At 35.0% G+C, this 14509-nt stretch overlaps 1 protein-coding gene across 5 annotated transcripts in view; it reads right to left on the reverse strand.

Moving 5' to 3' along the window:
• mtmr4 (myotubularin related protein 4) overlaps positions 1-14509 on the reverse strand; it is a 73420-nt gene that overhangs the window by 40018 nt on the left and 18893 nt on the right. For 2 of the 5 annotated variants that reach the window (XM_089130645.1, XM_089130644.1), the window contains exon 1: positions 10026-10335. The exons of the other annotated variants lie outside the window; for them this stretch is intronic. In XM_089130645.1, the coding sequence (XP_088986771.1) occupies positions 10026-10070 (45 nt within the window). In that variant the 5' untranslated portion in view covers positions 10071-10335. Of the gene's footprint in view, positions 1-10025; positions 10336-14509 lie in introns of those variants that run through there. 5 annotated transcript variants of the gene reach the window in all.

A 14509-nucleotide genomic window follows, 5' to 3' on the forward strand; every position in this document is an offset into this window, starting at 1 on the left:
TTGATAACCCATCAGAGGGGGTCAGGTGACCCTGAGACCAATCAACTCATCACGAACGTCTGAGGCTCTGCAGTCTCCTGTGGTCTCTGGGAACACGTTGATGGAGGACGCTGAGCTTTTGCTTCGTCACACTCCTCCTCCCACATCCCTCGCTTTACCTCACACGTTTGTTCTAGACTAGAGCAACACTAGACGGACACGGCTAATGCATTAACGACAAGCAACAGAGCCATTCTACATCTACTTTTGCTGGAAATGCAACTCAAACTTTTAAATCACCATGAGAAATAATTTTCAAAATGAAAAAAGTAGTAAAACTAAAATTCAAATAAAAATGCAATATTGAAAAATTACAAAAACACACACACAAAAAAAAAAATAGGCTAATGTATAATACTCTAGGTATAATAAATAGGGCTGAAATAAAAAAAAAGGTTTTTTTTTTTTTCCTTAATTGCATTAACTAACAAAATAAGTGTAACTTCAGCAATTTTCAACCCGCTTTGTTTTGTTACAATGTCGGTAGTAAATGCAGAATGTTTCCTCGTTCTCCTAGACTCCCAGAAACGTACAATTATTTGTCAAGTCTTCTGGTTTTCGTGAAAACTACAGGTTATATTTCTGCATGTTTGCGTCCCCCCTGATCGTCAGAGGGTTATTAATATTAGAGTTGTTGTAAGTATAACTTTATCACTGGTAGAAATGTAACACCATGACAACAGCTTTCTTACATGTTTCATGTTTTTTCATGCAAATGTATAGCATTATTACATGTTTCGGGTAGGGATTTTGGGCCGATATTCGATATGCCGATATTTTCAAAATAATAAAAAGAATCTTTTGCTCTAAACCAAAAGTAACTCATTCCCACTGAACATTTACTCTTTCAACAATACAAGTTGATGGCATTATGAGTAAAAGTTTGCTGAGAGGTATTTCCCACTAAAGCAAGGCGGTATTTGGCTTGGTTAAGCGCATCTATGGCAGACTGGTGGGCGTGGCCTCGGACGGCAACATGCCCAGTGCATTATGGGTGTTAGAGTTTTCTATAGAAAACAGCTTTCTTACATGTTTCATGGTTTTTTTATGTAAACATATAACATTATTACATGTTTCGGATATTGGATTTTGGGCCGATATGCCGATATTTTCAACATAATTTTACCCGATGCCGATACCGATGTATTTGTATTTTTTTTTAAGTGCAAAAAAAGCTTATTAAAGCTTCTAAAGTTCTCAGTCAGAGCAGTGAGTGATTTCCTCTGTTTTGTTGTTTTATTAGCATTAAATGGATAGTTCTCCCAAAAGTTGTCATCATTTGCTCTATAAAGTCAGAATTCCGTGATATAAAGTCGCAATTCTGAGAAAAAAAGACATTTTTATTTCACAATTCGGACTTTCTCACAATTGTGAATTTAAATCTTGCAATTCTGACTTTAACACATAATTGTTTTATATGTCGAAATTCTGACATCTTTTCTCAGAATTGTGAGATATAAACTCGCAAGGCCAATTCTGAAGGAAAAAAAAAAGATATTCCCCCTTAGAATAGTTTAAATCTCCCATTTCTGACTTTATAACACGCAATTGCTACTTTATATCTCGCAATTATGACTTTATATCTTGTAATTCTGACTTTATATCTCGTAATTCTGACTTTATATCCCGTAATTCTGACTTTATATCTTGTAATTCTGACTTTATATCTCGTAATTCTGACTTTATATCTCGTAATTCTGACTTTATATCTCGTAATTCTGACTTTATATCTCGTAATTCTGACTTTATATCTCGTAATTCTGACTTTATATCTCGTAATTCTGACTTTATATCTCGTAATTCTGACTTTTTATCTCGTAATTCTGACTTTATATCTTGTAATTCTGGCTTTATATCTTGTAATTCTGGCTTTATATCTCGTAATTCTGACTTTATATCTCGTAATTCTGACTTTATATCTCGTAATTCTGACTTTATATCTCGTAATTCTGACTTTATATCTCGTAATTCTGACTTTATATCTCATAATTCTGACTTTACATCTCGCAATTCTAAGAAAAAAAGTCTGAATTGTGAGATAAGTCACAATTACCTTTTTTATTTTTCATTCTGTGGCAGAAACAAGCTTCCATAAAAAATAAAAATGAAGCACGAAGGAAAAAAACACACACACACATACATATATGAATAAAAACAGCATTAGTATGCAAGTAATACCAAAATAACACTGGTGGTGCTTTATTATTTTCTGTCATATACCGTAATACGAACCGTGTTACAGAACAGACGCAAGCATGAATGAAATTATCGAAAGAGGTTTTTGGAACGGGACAGCTATTGGTTTAATTCATTAAAAACACTCATCATCATCATCTATTGTAATCCTGTGGAAAGTGCATGAGTTAGATTGACTTTTAGAGATTATTACAGGACAGCCATTCAGATTAAAACTCATTCAAACACTTCCAGACGAGCATTCATCCATGAACGAGTCTTGCTTCCATGGATACTTCAGGAATTCCCACTCCGGTTTACTTTTCCCACATATCCATGCACAAAGGAGGAGAGAAAGGTCTTTTTGCCGTAAAGCGCCTGGTCTGGGTTAACCAATTATCAAACAATAAGCCACTCATATACAATATATCTACTGTGTAAATGTTGCATGTCATATTTATTTGTTCATTTCATGAATTTTAATACAAGTACCATATGGAAATAGATCTCTAATGGATGCGACAGGCATATATTCAATTAAATAAATTAGAAGCGATTCATATTGACCTTGAGCAATTAAAACAAAAACAGGTTTACAATTACTAAGTACGTCTGCAAAACACAAAATTACCCAACAACCTCAGGGTAAAACTAGTTGTGTTTGAATAGACACATCTATTAAAACTAGTGATGCACAAGTATTATTTTAGCCAAAAACCAAAGCTGAAAATTAAGTTCACTTAAACAATTAAATTGCACATGACAGTTTAAATAAACTTTTTTTTAATGATAAAATTGTTTTTCTACTGCAAATAATTGTTAAAATATAAATGGTGGCTGTCATAACTTGTTTTCATGACAGATTTATTCAAGACAACAGGTTAAATGAAAATATAATGAAATATAATTTCTTTAAAACTCAGCTTGGATCACAAAATATGTACAATTCCTCATGCCTTAAAATATCTTGAATGTAACTCGACACCCTCGCCTCATTTAGTATGCGTGGTTCTATGAGCCCCGCCTCCAATCACTCAGCTCAGAGATCCACTGCTTGATCTGATTGGTTACAAGGTCATTTGTGACGTCAGAAACACCAGCGACGGGGGACTTTAACAGATGTGTGTGTGGTTCAGAGCAGTTTTGATTGCTAATCGTAGTTTATCCACGCAGTTGCACAAAATTAAACGCCACCGTTTCAGTCTCGCCCGGAACGAGAACATTTATTTTTTGGGTTGCTGAAATTTTAGTGCATCACTAATTATAATTTGGGTAACAATCAAACCTCGGAGAGAAGAGAAGAACAGAGGAACGGAGCTGAAGAAGAGTTCAGCGTCTCCCGCTGCTGCTAAATATTTCAGGAGCAGGAGTGTTTGCGTCACCAGGAGCGAAACACAGCGATCCACAGAGATATCTGGGACAGAACCACACACACACACATCGTTTCTTCTTAATGTAATATATCTGCACGAGAGCTTGACTAATAACCAACATCATGTACCACACACACTCCTCCAGGCAAACACTGCACTTAGACTAATGACTAGACTATATTATAGACTAGTCACTGCACTTAGACTTAACTAGCCTATATTATATAGCAGAAGAAATGTTTCTTATCATTATTCATCGATTTAAAAAATCATTTTAAATCATTTCAAAAATCACTTTATTATCCTGCTGACCACTCTGAGTCAACAACACTTCATAATTATTGCTTTAATTAGTGTCATTTTGCACTTCTATATTTTGCTCCAAGAATATCACTATCAGTCTCTTGTATGCATGTTTATATTTTCTGTTTTCACTTACACTTTTGTTAGTTTTAATAATTTTGCTGTTGTTTTGACAGCTTTTAATTTAAATGTAACATTTTTATGAGTTTAAAAATTTAAAAGTTTTTATTAGATTTTATTTATCTGTTAGTGTTAGTTAAACTAAACGAAAAAGAAAAAGTTGCCCAGTTTATATTTTTATATTTTTATATATTTTATTTGAGCTTTCAAGTCATTAAAATCATGTTTGTTTTTTAGTTTATATATGGGTATCTTTTACACAATATATATATATATATATATATATATATATATATATATGGCAAGATATATATATATATATCTCAGTATTTTGTTGTGTAATTTGTACAATAGATTATTTGAAGAGTTCAGATGCAAAAGCCTCTAAATGCCATTTGAATTTTTCTTCTTTAATGATGATTTTTATCAAACTTGTTTATTTAAGTTCAGTAATTTCACTTAAATAACAATTAATAGGTAATTATCATTGCAATTTAAGTGAAATTACTGAACTTAAATATACAAGCTTGATAAAAATGATCATTCTAGAAGAAAATTTCAAATGGCACTTAAAGGCGTTTGCATCTGAACTCTTCATTTATTTATTAATAATAAATAATATATATTTATTGTATTTAATCTATTTATTTATTAATAATAATAATGAATAATTTATGTATTAATAATAAATAATTATGTATTTATTAAAAGATTATTTATTTATTAAAAACGAAAAAGAAAAAGTTTCTCATTATTAAAAACGAAAAAGATGCTCAGTTTATATTTTTATATATTTTATTTTAGCTTTCAAGTCATTAAAATCATGTTTAGTTTATAAATGGGTATCTTTTGTACAAATTACTGAAATATATATCAGTATTTTGTTGTGTAATTTGTACAATAGATTATTTATTTATTAATAATAAATAATCTATATTTATTATATTTAATCTATTTATTAATTAATAATAATAATGAATAATTTATGTATTAATAATTAATAATAAATAATTATTTATTTATTAAAAGATTATTTATTTATTAATTGTATACGGATTATTTAATAATCCGTGAATAGAGTTTGGATTGTCAATTATGACTATTCCCTATTTGAGAGTATATATATATGAGATATATATATATATTTACATCTAAACAACTGTGATTGATCTACGATTTCCTCAATTGATATGAAGTTGAGTAAAAGCGTTGGGATGGCAGGCAGGGTTCTCAAGTCTCACGCATTGGCCGTGAGACACACTCATTTCGACCGGTTCACACGCTCACACGCCACACTGTGTATTTCTCACGCTGAAAAGACAATGCCAACCAAGTTGTCCTGGCTGAAAGCTTTCTAACGTTGTATACGAGGCGCAGGCAAACAAAGTGAAGTTTCCTGCCGCCAGCGCGTATCTCCGCCAGATTGCGTTCGTTACTAGGCAACATATATGCGCGCTGCGTGCACCACTGATCTATACATGACATCATAGACATATATGTCTATGACATGACATGTCATTCAGTAGCGCGAACACACGGAAATGGACGGAACATCCTCGGCCACCGTACGTTCGTTACTAGGTAACCAACAACATCGCGCGAACACATGTGTTGTGATGGAGAAGAAGGTAAGTTGGAAGAAGCTCGTCTAACATTTTTGGGCTAGAACATTTAATATGTAGCCCAGGGGCGGCTCGCCCATAGAGGGCGCTGGGGCGCCGCCCTCCCTCCGACCTGTCTGTCTGTTTTTTTAATATATATTATAATTTATAATTTTGACCAATAATCAATGTTAATTATATGCTAATAATGGTTTTACTTTGAAAAGTGTTTTGAACTCACCAGAATGATATTTGCATTCACTTTCGTTACTTTTATCATGTTGGTGTAGTAGTATAGCCAATAGGCTGTCTTCTCAGGGCGCCAGTTCGCTCAGCCCCACAGTGCTGGAATTTAAGCCAATAGTTCCCCGGTTGCTATGCAAAAAAGTTTATATTTCGCCAATCAGCGTCGTCAAATTTTATGGTTTGGGGGCGCTGAAAATATCGCCCACAGTATCAGACTAGGGGAGTGCACCGTGCACGCGCACCACGGGACATTTTTTTTTACCTCAGATGAGAGCAGAATGGCAGCGTCAGTGACGTCGAGTGGAAATAATGTAAAGTTAGTCGTGGGAATTGACCTGTCTGTCTCTGTCACTCACTCACTCACTCACTCACACACACATAAACACTGTTTCACACACATTTGATATTAAAATAGTTATAGGAATATTAATACCTGTGTGTTTGCTTTGTTTTTGATGTTTTTAAGTTCTGAGCTAGATTACTGTGTTTCATACTAGTTAAAATCAACTTTCTTCTCATACTTGGGTGTTACCCGCAAGAATGTTGTCCCACCCTCTCTTTCACAGCCTTTTCTCTCTCTCTTTCTCTAGTATCAACACATTGTTATCCATTATCCAATTGTCAATTTGTCAAAAATATGTAATCTACAGCTGGGGATTGATTAAACTAGATTGTTGTATTATCTATTATTTTTTCTATTACCTATATTATAATTTATCAATATTATGCGTTTGCACTTTTTTTGTCAGCACACAGAGCATAATAAACAACTTGTTCATTATCAGTAACTGTCAAACTGTTATTATTATTATTGTATTATTTGACCATTGGTATTGACTGGTTTAAGTTATTTTATTGGTATAGGTAAGGGCATGGCCTAAGGCCTAAAATGCACCAGAATGCAGGAAATCACATCTACTAAATTCAACATTTTTTGGGGGGGGAACCCCCAGACCACCCTCTTATTCAGCCCCCCCTCCAATATTTTTCACCAGCCGCCACTGATGTAGCCCATCGTACATTATTATTGATGCAGTCAAAAACTCTACAACTACTTTGCAACCAGGCTCAGTTTGGCTATCTTACGTTATCTGAAACTAAGAGAAATTTAGTGGGTATGGAAAGGAATAAAGATTTACTGATTTTATTTTAAATTATATTATACTGTAATATTAATCTTTCTAGTTACATTAAGGATGTATTACAGCAGATTGCTCTGGGTAATATTTAATCATTGTCATAATGTTGCATTTGTATTTTTCAAAGATGTCAGGAAAAAAGCAGGAAGATATTTTGTCATTTTGGGCACCAAAGGGTAAGCCCCCTAAAAAGGTTGCCAGATTAGAGGAGGAGACAGTGGAAGAGGTGGTGCACTCTAATCTGTCCATTTGTTCTCAATGTCCCACCACACAATAAATCATTCGTCTAGATAGAAGACGCTTTCAAAAATCAAAATGCAATTTTTAAAGATTTGTTTGAAACTGTTTGGAGCAATTTGTTATATTTTTGGTTAGCTATATTTGTAATACTGCATTAAAGAGTATTTGATGTGATGAATTGCTCTGTCATTTATCAGATTTACTAATTGTTATAATTTTAATTTGTTCTGGTTAATTATGAACAATGGGTAAAATTGGGGGTGGGGATGGGTGGGCGGGGCTTCATTATGGCTCCTCCCCTAATCGCGTGTGATCTCACTCCAAGCTTTTGCTCAAACTTGAGAACCCTGATGGCAGGAGTGTTAGTCACGACTCCTCTGCATCTGACCCGCAGGACACTCGAACCCGACGCCGCGTATGAGGATTCTCAGCGGTGAGCGCACGTGTGTGTGTGTGTGTGTGTGTGTGACTCACGGGACGCAAGACTGACAGACAGCTCTCGTACGGGACTACAAACATAGATCAAGCGTGCCGGGAAAATGTGGAAATACAAGCAGAATATGCACATGCATGCGCCTGTTGAGAACACACACACACAGATGCTGAGAGGACGTCAGGAAGGGAACAATCTTTCTTCATTTGATAAAAGGCTTTTACTGCTCTCAGCCTCTCACACTTAAATCAGAACACACACACTTAAATCAGGACACACACACTGACACACACACTTAAATCAGGACACACACACTTAAATCAGGACACACACACTTAAATCAGAACACACACACTTAAATCAGAACACACACACTTAAATCAGGAGCAAATATAGCAAAAGCTTCAAACTAATGATGTATGAAATATGACCAACATCTTAAATCACGCATGAGTGATCCTGCTACAGTAACAGACATTCAACTAATATACACACACACACACCCATGTGTTTTTTAAAATAATAAAAAGGTTATTTTTGCTCATTTAGTATAGTTAATTTGGTTATAATTTTATATTAGTCTCTAAAATATATTTAAAAAAAGCTTTTTGCTGGATTACAAATATAAAGTCTATATAAACCTAGTTATTTATATTAGTCAATAAAATATCATTTAAAAAATAGCTAATGTTTATTTTTTATTTTTGCTGAATTATAAATATTCAAACTATATAAATTCTATAATATATCATTTAAAAAGTAAAAAAATTGCTTTTACTGTAAATTTGACTAATAAAATGCTTTATATATACTAAATACCCTTTACATGTGTTATTTTTATAATCATGTTATTTTATATTTATTTTAGTTTCTAAAAAAATAATATTTTTGCTGGAAATTTCAACACATAAAATGCTTTATACCAAATACCAATGCATTAAATATGCTATTTTTATAATTATGTAATTTCATGGTTATTTTATATTATAGATTATAATTGTATAAATAATTATTTTTGCTGGAAATCTGTAAAAAAACAACACGATTATAACAAATATAATAGTTTATTCAATATTTTATAACCGTTATTTTCCGCTAGAAATTTGACAAAATATACAAAAATGTGGAAGTGCATATTTTACATATTAAATTGTCGTCATGTCCAATTTGGGACACATCCCATTTCTCTCAAATATAATTAAAACTCAGTGCCAATACAGTCATGCTTAGAACCCTGCAAAAATACATATTTAAAAAAAATAATAATTATTATTTGGTTGGTCAACTAATTGCTCTTAAGAAATACCTGTAAATTAAAGGCTGATTTTCATTCTTTTTAATTGGAAAAGTGTCATGCTAATACATGACATCAACTGCCTTATGTCCTTTATGCAAACGTGCTCCTGATGGGCCAATCAGAATCGTCCGAATCTCCCTGACCTCTGAATATGAAACCAAAACATCCGCCCATCCACGTCTCCATTTAACACGTCCTCGTTAACTTTGAGGAGGAGCCGCTGAAGTGCTGAGTGAGCAGGAGAGAGACTCAACCTTCAGCACGACTGCGATAACATCATGTGTGTCCATCAATCTGCTTTACAACGAGTTACACACCACACGAGTCATGTGACCTTAGACACAGCTCAACACACAGGATCAAAATACCCATCAAACACAACTAGAGGAAAGTTAAAGCACGTGTAAATATGGGAATCAAACCAAAAAAGAAAAATGTAAATATTAATAATATAGTATAATATTATTATAGGCGATGCACTAGACGAGAGTCATGTGATCTTAAACAGAAACAAAACACTTAAACACCAAAAACAAACATCAGAGAAAACTAGAGAAAAGTTAAAACATGTAAATAATATATAATACAGTAATAATATTATATTATTACTATGTTAAATAATAATAGTAAATTATGCTATAATCTTCAAATTAGTCAATAAAATATCATTTAAAAAATAGCTATTTTTTATTTTTGCTGGATTATAAATATTCAAACTATACAAATTCTATAATATATCATTTTTTATATAATACAGTAATAATATTATATTATTTTATTATTATTACTATATTAAATAATAATAGTAAATAATGGTATAATCTTCATTATTATTAACTAATTAATAATAATAACAACAACAACGGTGTAAATATTATATTATAAAAAATTCTTAACTAAAAACAATAATATAATTGGTATATTGCACTATATTATACTCTCTTCACTCGTTTCTTCAGCTAGTAGAGGAAATCAGTAATTCACGTGCCGTCAATCACTTAACCACAGCTGCAACACACACACACACACACACAGAGAGAGAGCGAGCGCATCACTTACGAAGCAGTTGAGCATTGAGCAGGAGACGCGTTTGGTCCGGCTCATGGCGCGCTTGCCCAGGAGACACACACACACACTCGGATGAGAAACGCTGCAAGACCAGCCGGCAAAACCATCCTTCCCTCGGCGGAGAACAGCGTGTGTTTCGCCACCTCACACACACACACACACACACACACACACACACAGCCCGATCACAAAGATGCACAATGTCCACACCTAGATGTTCCTGTTGCTCAGTATATTCCAGAAAAATCGAAGACAGGAGAAGAGACAGTGATACCGGCGTCACTGCGCAGACCAGACATGGAGAGAGAGAGAGAGAGAGAGAGAGAGAGAGAGAGAGAGAGAGATGGAGAGAGAGAGAATTAGAAAGGGTATTGCCTGATGCTAAGCTCCACCCTCGTGCACTGCACCCCCTCACGTGCGCTCTCTCTCTCTCTCTCTCTCTCTCTCTCTTTCTCTTTATTCCTGCGTTCACCCTTCACCGAGATCTCATCAGTGCCAGCTTGCAACCTCAGCAAGATGGCAGCGCAGCAGATATTAAAGCATTCCAGTTCAAAAATAAGCGTTTCCTCAATTTTCAGGCTGAAATGAACGAGACGGGAAATAAAGACTCGCACACTCATAACCGGACACAACCGGTCCGTCCACACTCTTTAACGGGGTTTAACGCACAATTAATGAGATTGCCCAAACCGTTTATCGAGTCACACTCATGTTTGTTGCGCACAAAACATGTTCTCGTCGCTCGTGAACTATTTTAACGATGTCTTTAATAACTTTTCTGGGCCGGCAAGTTTCGATCCCATGGAAGCCTATGGAGGAGTGATCCAGCTCTCAGAATTAATCAGAAATATCTTCATTTGTGTTCTGAAGATGAACAGGGTTGAAAAACAAAATGAGTTTTCATTTTGCTTGATAACCGACATTCATTAAAATATGTTTTTGTGTGTTCAATTAAAGAACTTTTTTTTTTTTCTAAAACCGTATTCTGGACAAATGTGGGCAAAATAGTTGATTTATTTTTAAAAAAATACTTCCCTTGATCTGAGCAGTACAAGACTTGGCTACTTTTCCCAAGTTTGCCTCCTGAACACACGCAATTTTTTATGACTCAATTCTACAATGTTAAGTGGGTGGAAAAACAACAACTCCTTAATCTTGTATTTGGGTCAAAAACGGGCACCCATAGAAATGAATGGGAAAAACTCTAAAATGACAGCAAAATCACTTCATCTTTAGGTTTTAGCTCTAAGAACTTATTGGAATGATATTTTAATGTAGTTAAAAAAATAAAAAAATAAAACATACAAATAAGCATAATTTGCATAGAAAATATGGTACTTTTTGAAGTAAATAAATTCTAAAATACCCCCAAAATAAAAAAAAAACACCATAAATGGATAGACAAACCTTTATCGAAGACAGTGATATAACATTTATAATAAATAAAAAGTCCTCTGTGCCCACATTTGTCCACAATTACAGGATTAAGGGCTATAAAGTGAATATGGCTACGATTCACATTCCTGCATACACACATTAAAGCATCACTGGTAGCGACACGAATGACGTGTTCATCAAGTTCACTCATCTTGCATGGTCAGTTTTGTCTCTGGATCCGCTGTGATGCTGCAGGCGGGGGGAGGGGATGCATCAGCGAGCAGTCACGATGAGCGAGAGACACCGACACACACAGCACAGAGAGAGAGAGAGAGAGAGAGAATACGCAGCGGCACCAGTGACAAAGCATTCTTCAGCATCTCCCCCTCCCTTCCTCCAAACACCATCGTCTCCATTGTGAAACGCTGAGGGAGACTCGCTCTGCAATTTCCCAGCATGCATCTGCACTAAAAGTACATGCAGTCCCGTCACTAAGAGAGACTCCAAAACGCTCAGAGCGTGACGAACGTGCCATGATGTGCTGTTCCCGAGGGTCAGGTCCCGTGCAGAACATTATGTCCACACATTACATGTGGGTCTTCATTAAATTAAATATGAAACAAATAAAAAAAAAATCCAAGTCTTATAGTTATTTTTCAAACAATATGCCTCTAAGTCAACATAAGGGTGAATTATTAATTAGTATCCCACTTTTAAACTTCAAATTTAAAAAAAAAAAATATATATATATATATATATATACACAGTGGTGTGAATAAGTGTTGGCACCCATGCTAAAGTTGCCTAAAAAGAGGAATAAAAAAATCATCTTTTGGATATTGATCTTAATGTCTTAATTAGAAAAATGAGGAAAACTCCAACCTTTAAGGACACCAATTTTCTTTGTGAATGAATAATGTATCATAAATAAATAAATGTTTTTCCTTAAAATGCAGGGTGCATAAGTCACGGCACCCCTATGTTAAATTCCCATAGAGTCAGGCAGATTTTTTTTTTTTAAAAAGCCAGTTATTTAATGGATCCAGGGATATTTTAATTATATATATTTGTGGGATTTTACTTGATTTTATTCTTGTTTTGTTTTATTGTTCTCTTTTTTTGTGTGATCATCATGAGAAGCTTGCTTTAAAAGGCACCATGTAAAAAAAAAAAAAATTAAATAATAAATTCGGGCCGGGTTCAATTTAATTAAATTTAAATTCAGGCATCAATTTCAAATCCCGAGGAGACCTGTAATCTGGACGCAACATTTCCATCTGATATACGGTGAGAGTGAAAGCCGAGACATTAGCGTGGCTCATCTCTGTTGTCGTGTCTGAGAGGAAGAGCACTAGCGCATGACAATAAATGATTTAAGCTCTTTAAGATAAAAAGTCACGACACAATTACAGATACACCATTTAACTGAGCAACATGGATATATTCCCTCTCTCTCTCACACACACACACACACACACACTCTCTCTCGTGCTCTCTCTCTCACACACACCCCGCTGGTGCAGACGTGGCTTTCTGACTCCATGACACCTATTTTTAGGAAAGGCCAAGAGACCCTGCCACAGACAAACTGACCCTTAACATTTAACACACACACTCCTCACGTCTCACACACACCATTCTCCCGTAACATGACGTGCTGCACGTAACAAATGCAAGACGCGTGTTGCTAAACACCAACAACCAACTCTTAATTGCACGATCCATCAGAGCATTCGTCTGGAGTAACAATCACTGTCATAATCATTCATCAACGTACAACAACTTAAACATCAAACATTCTGAGTGATACATGATGATAAAGTAGAAACACCATTATACACGAATAACACTAACCGTTCAGATAGATAGAATGACTGATAGATGGAACTGATATAATGAGAGATAGATGTAACTCCTGATATATAGAAGGATAAAATGAGCGATAGATGGAACAACCGATATATATAGAAGGATAAAATAAGCGATAGATGGAACAACCGATATATATAGAAGGATAGAATGAGCGATAAATGGAACGGCCGATAGATAAAAGGATAGAATGAGCGGTAAATGGAACGGCCGATAGATAAAAGGATAGAATGAGTGATAAATGGAACGGCCGATAGATAAGAGGATAGAATGAGCGATAAATGGAACGGCCGATAGATAAAAGGATAGAATGAGTGATAAATGGAACGGCCGATAGATAAGAGGATAGAATGAGCGGTAAATGGAACGGCCGATAGATAAAAGGATAGAATGAGTGATAAATGGAACGGCCGATAGATAAGAGGATAGAATGAGCGATAAATGGAACGGCCGATAGATAAAAGGATAGAATGAGTGATAAATGGAACGGCCGATAGATAGAAGGAGCGATAAATGGAACGACCAATTGATCGAAGGATAGAATGAGCGATAAATGGAACGACCGATAGATAGAAGGATAGAATGAGCGATAGATGGAACGACCAATAGATAGAAGGATAGAATGAGCGATAAATGTAACGACCGATAGATAGAAGGATAGAATTAGCGATAGATGGAACAACCAATAGATAGAAGGATAGAATGAGTGATAAATGGAACGACCGATAGATAGGAGGATAGAATGAGCGATAGATGGAACGACCAATAGATGGAACACCCGATAGACAGAAGGATAGAATGAGCAATAGACGGAACAACCGATAGATAGAAGGATAGAATTAGCGATAGATGGAATGACCGATAGATAGAAGGATAGAATTAGCGATAGATGGAACGACCAATAGATAGAAGGATAGAATTAGCAATAGAAGGAACGACCGATAGACAAAAGGATAGAATTAGCGATAAATGGAACGACCAATAGATAGAAGGATAGAATGAGCAATAGATGGAACGAACGATAGATAGAAGGATAGAATTAGCGATAGATGGAATGACCAATAGATGGAACACCCGATAGATAGAAGGATAGAATTAGCGATAGATGGAATGACCAATAGATGGAACACCCGATAGATAGAAGGATAGAATTAGCGATAGATGGAATGACCAATAGATGGAACACCCGATAGACAGAAGGATAGAATGAGCAATAGATGGAACGACCA

This window comes from Pimephales promelas, chromosome 4 (assembly GCF_988280905.1).
Source record: "Pimephales promelas chromosome 4, fPimPro1.hap1.1, whole genome shotgun sequence".
Taxonomy (NCBI): Eukaryota; Metazoa; Chordata; class Actinopteri; order Cypriniformes; family Leuciscidae; genus Pimephales; species Pimephales promelas.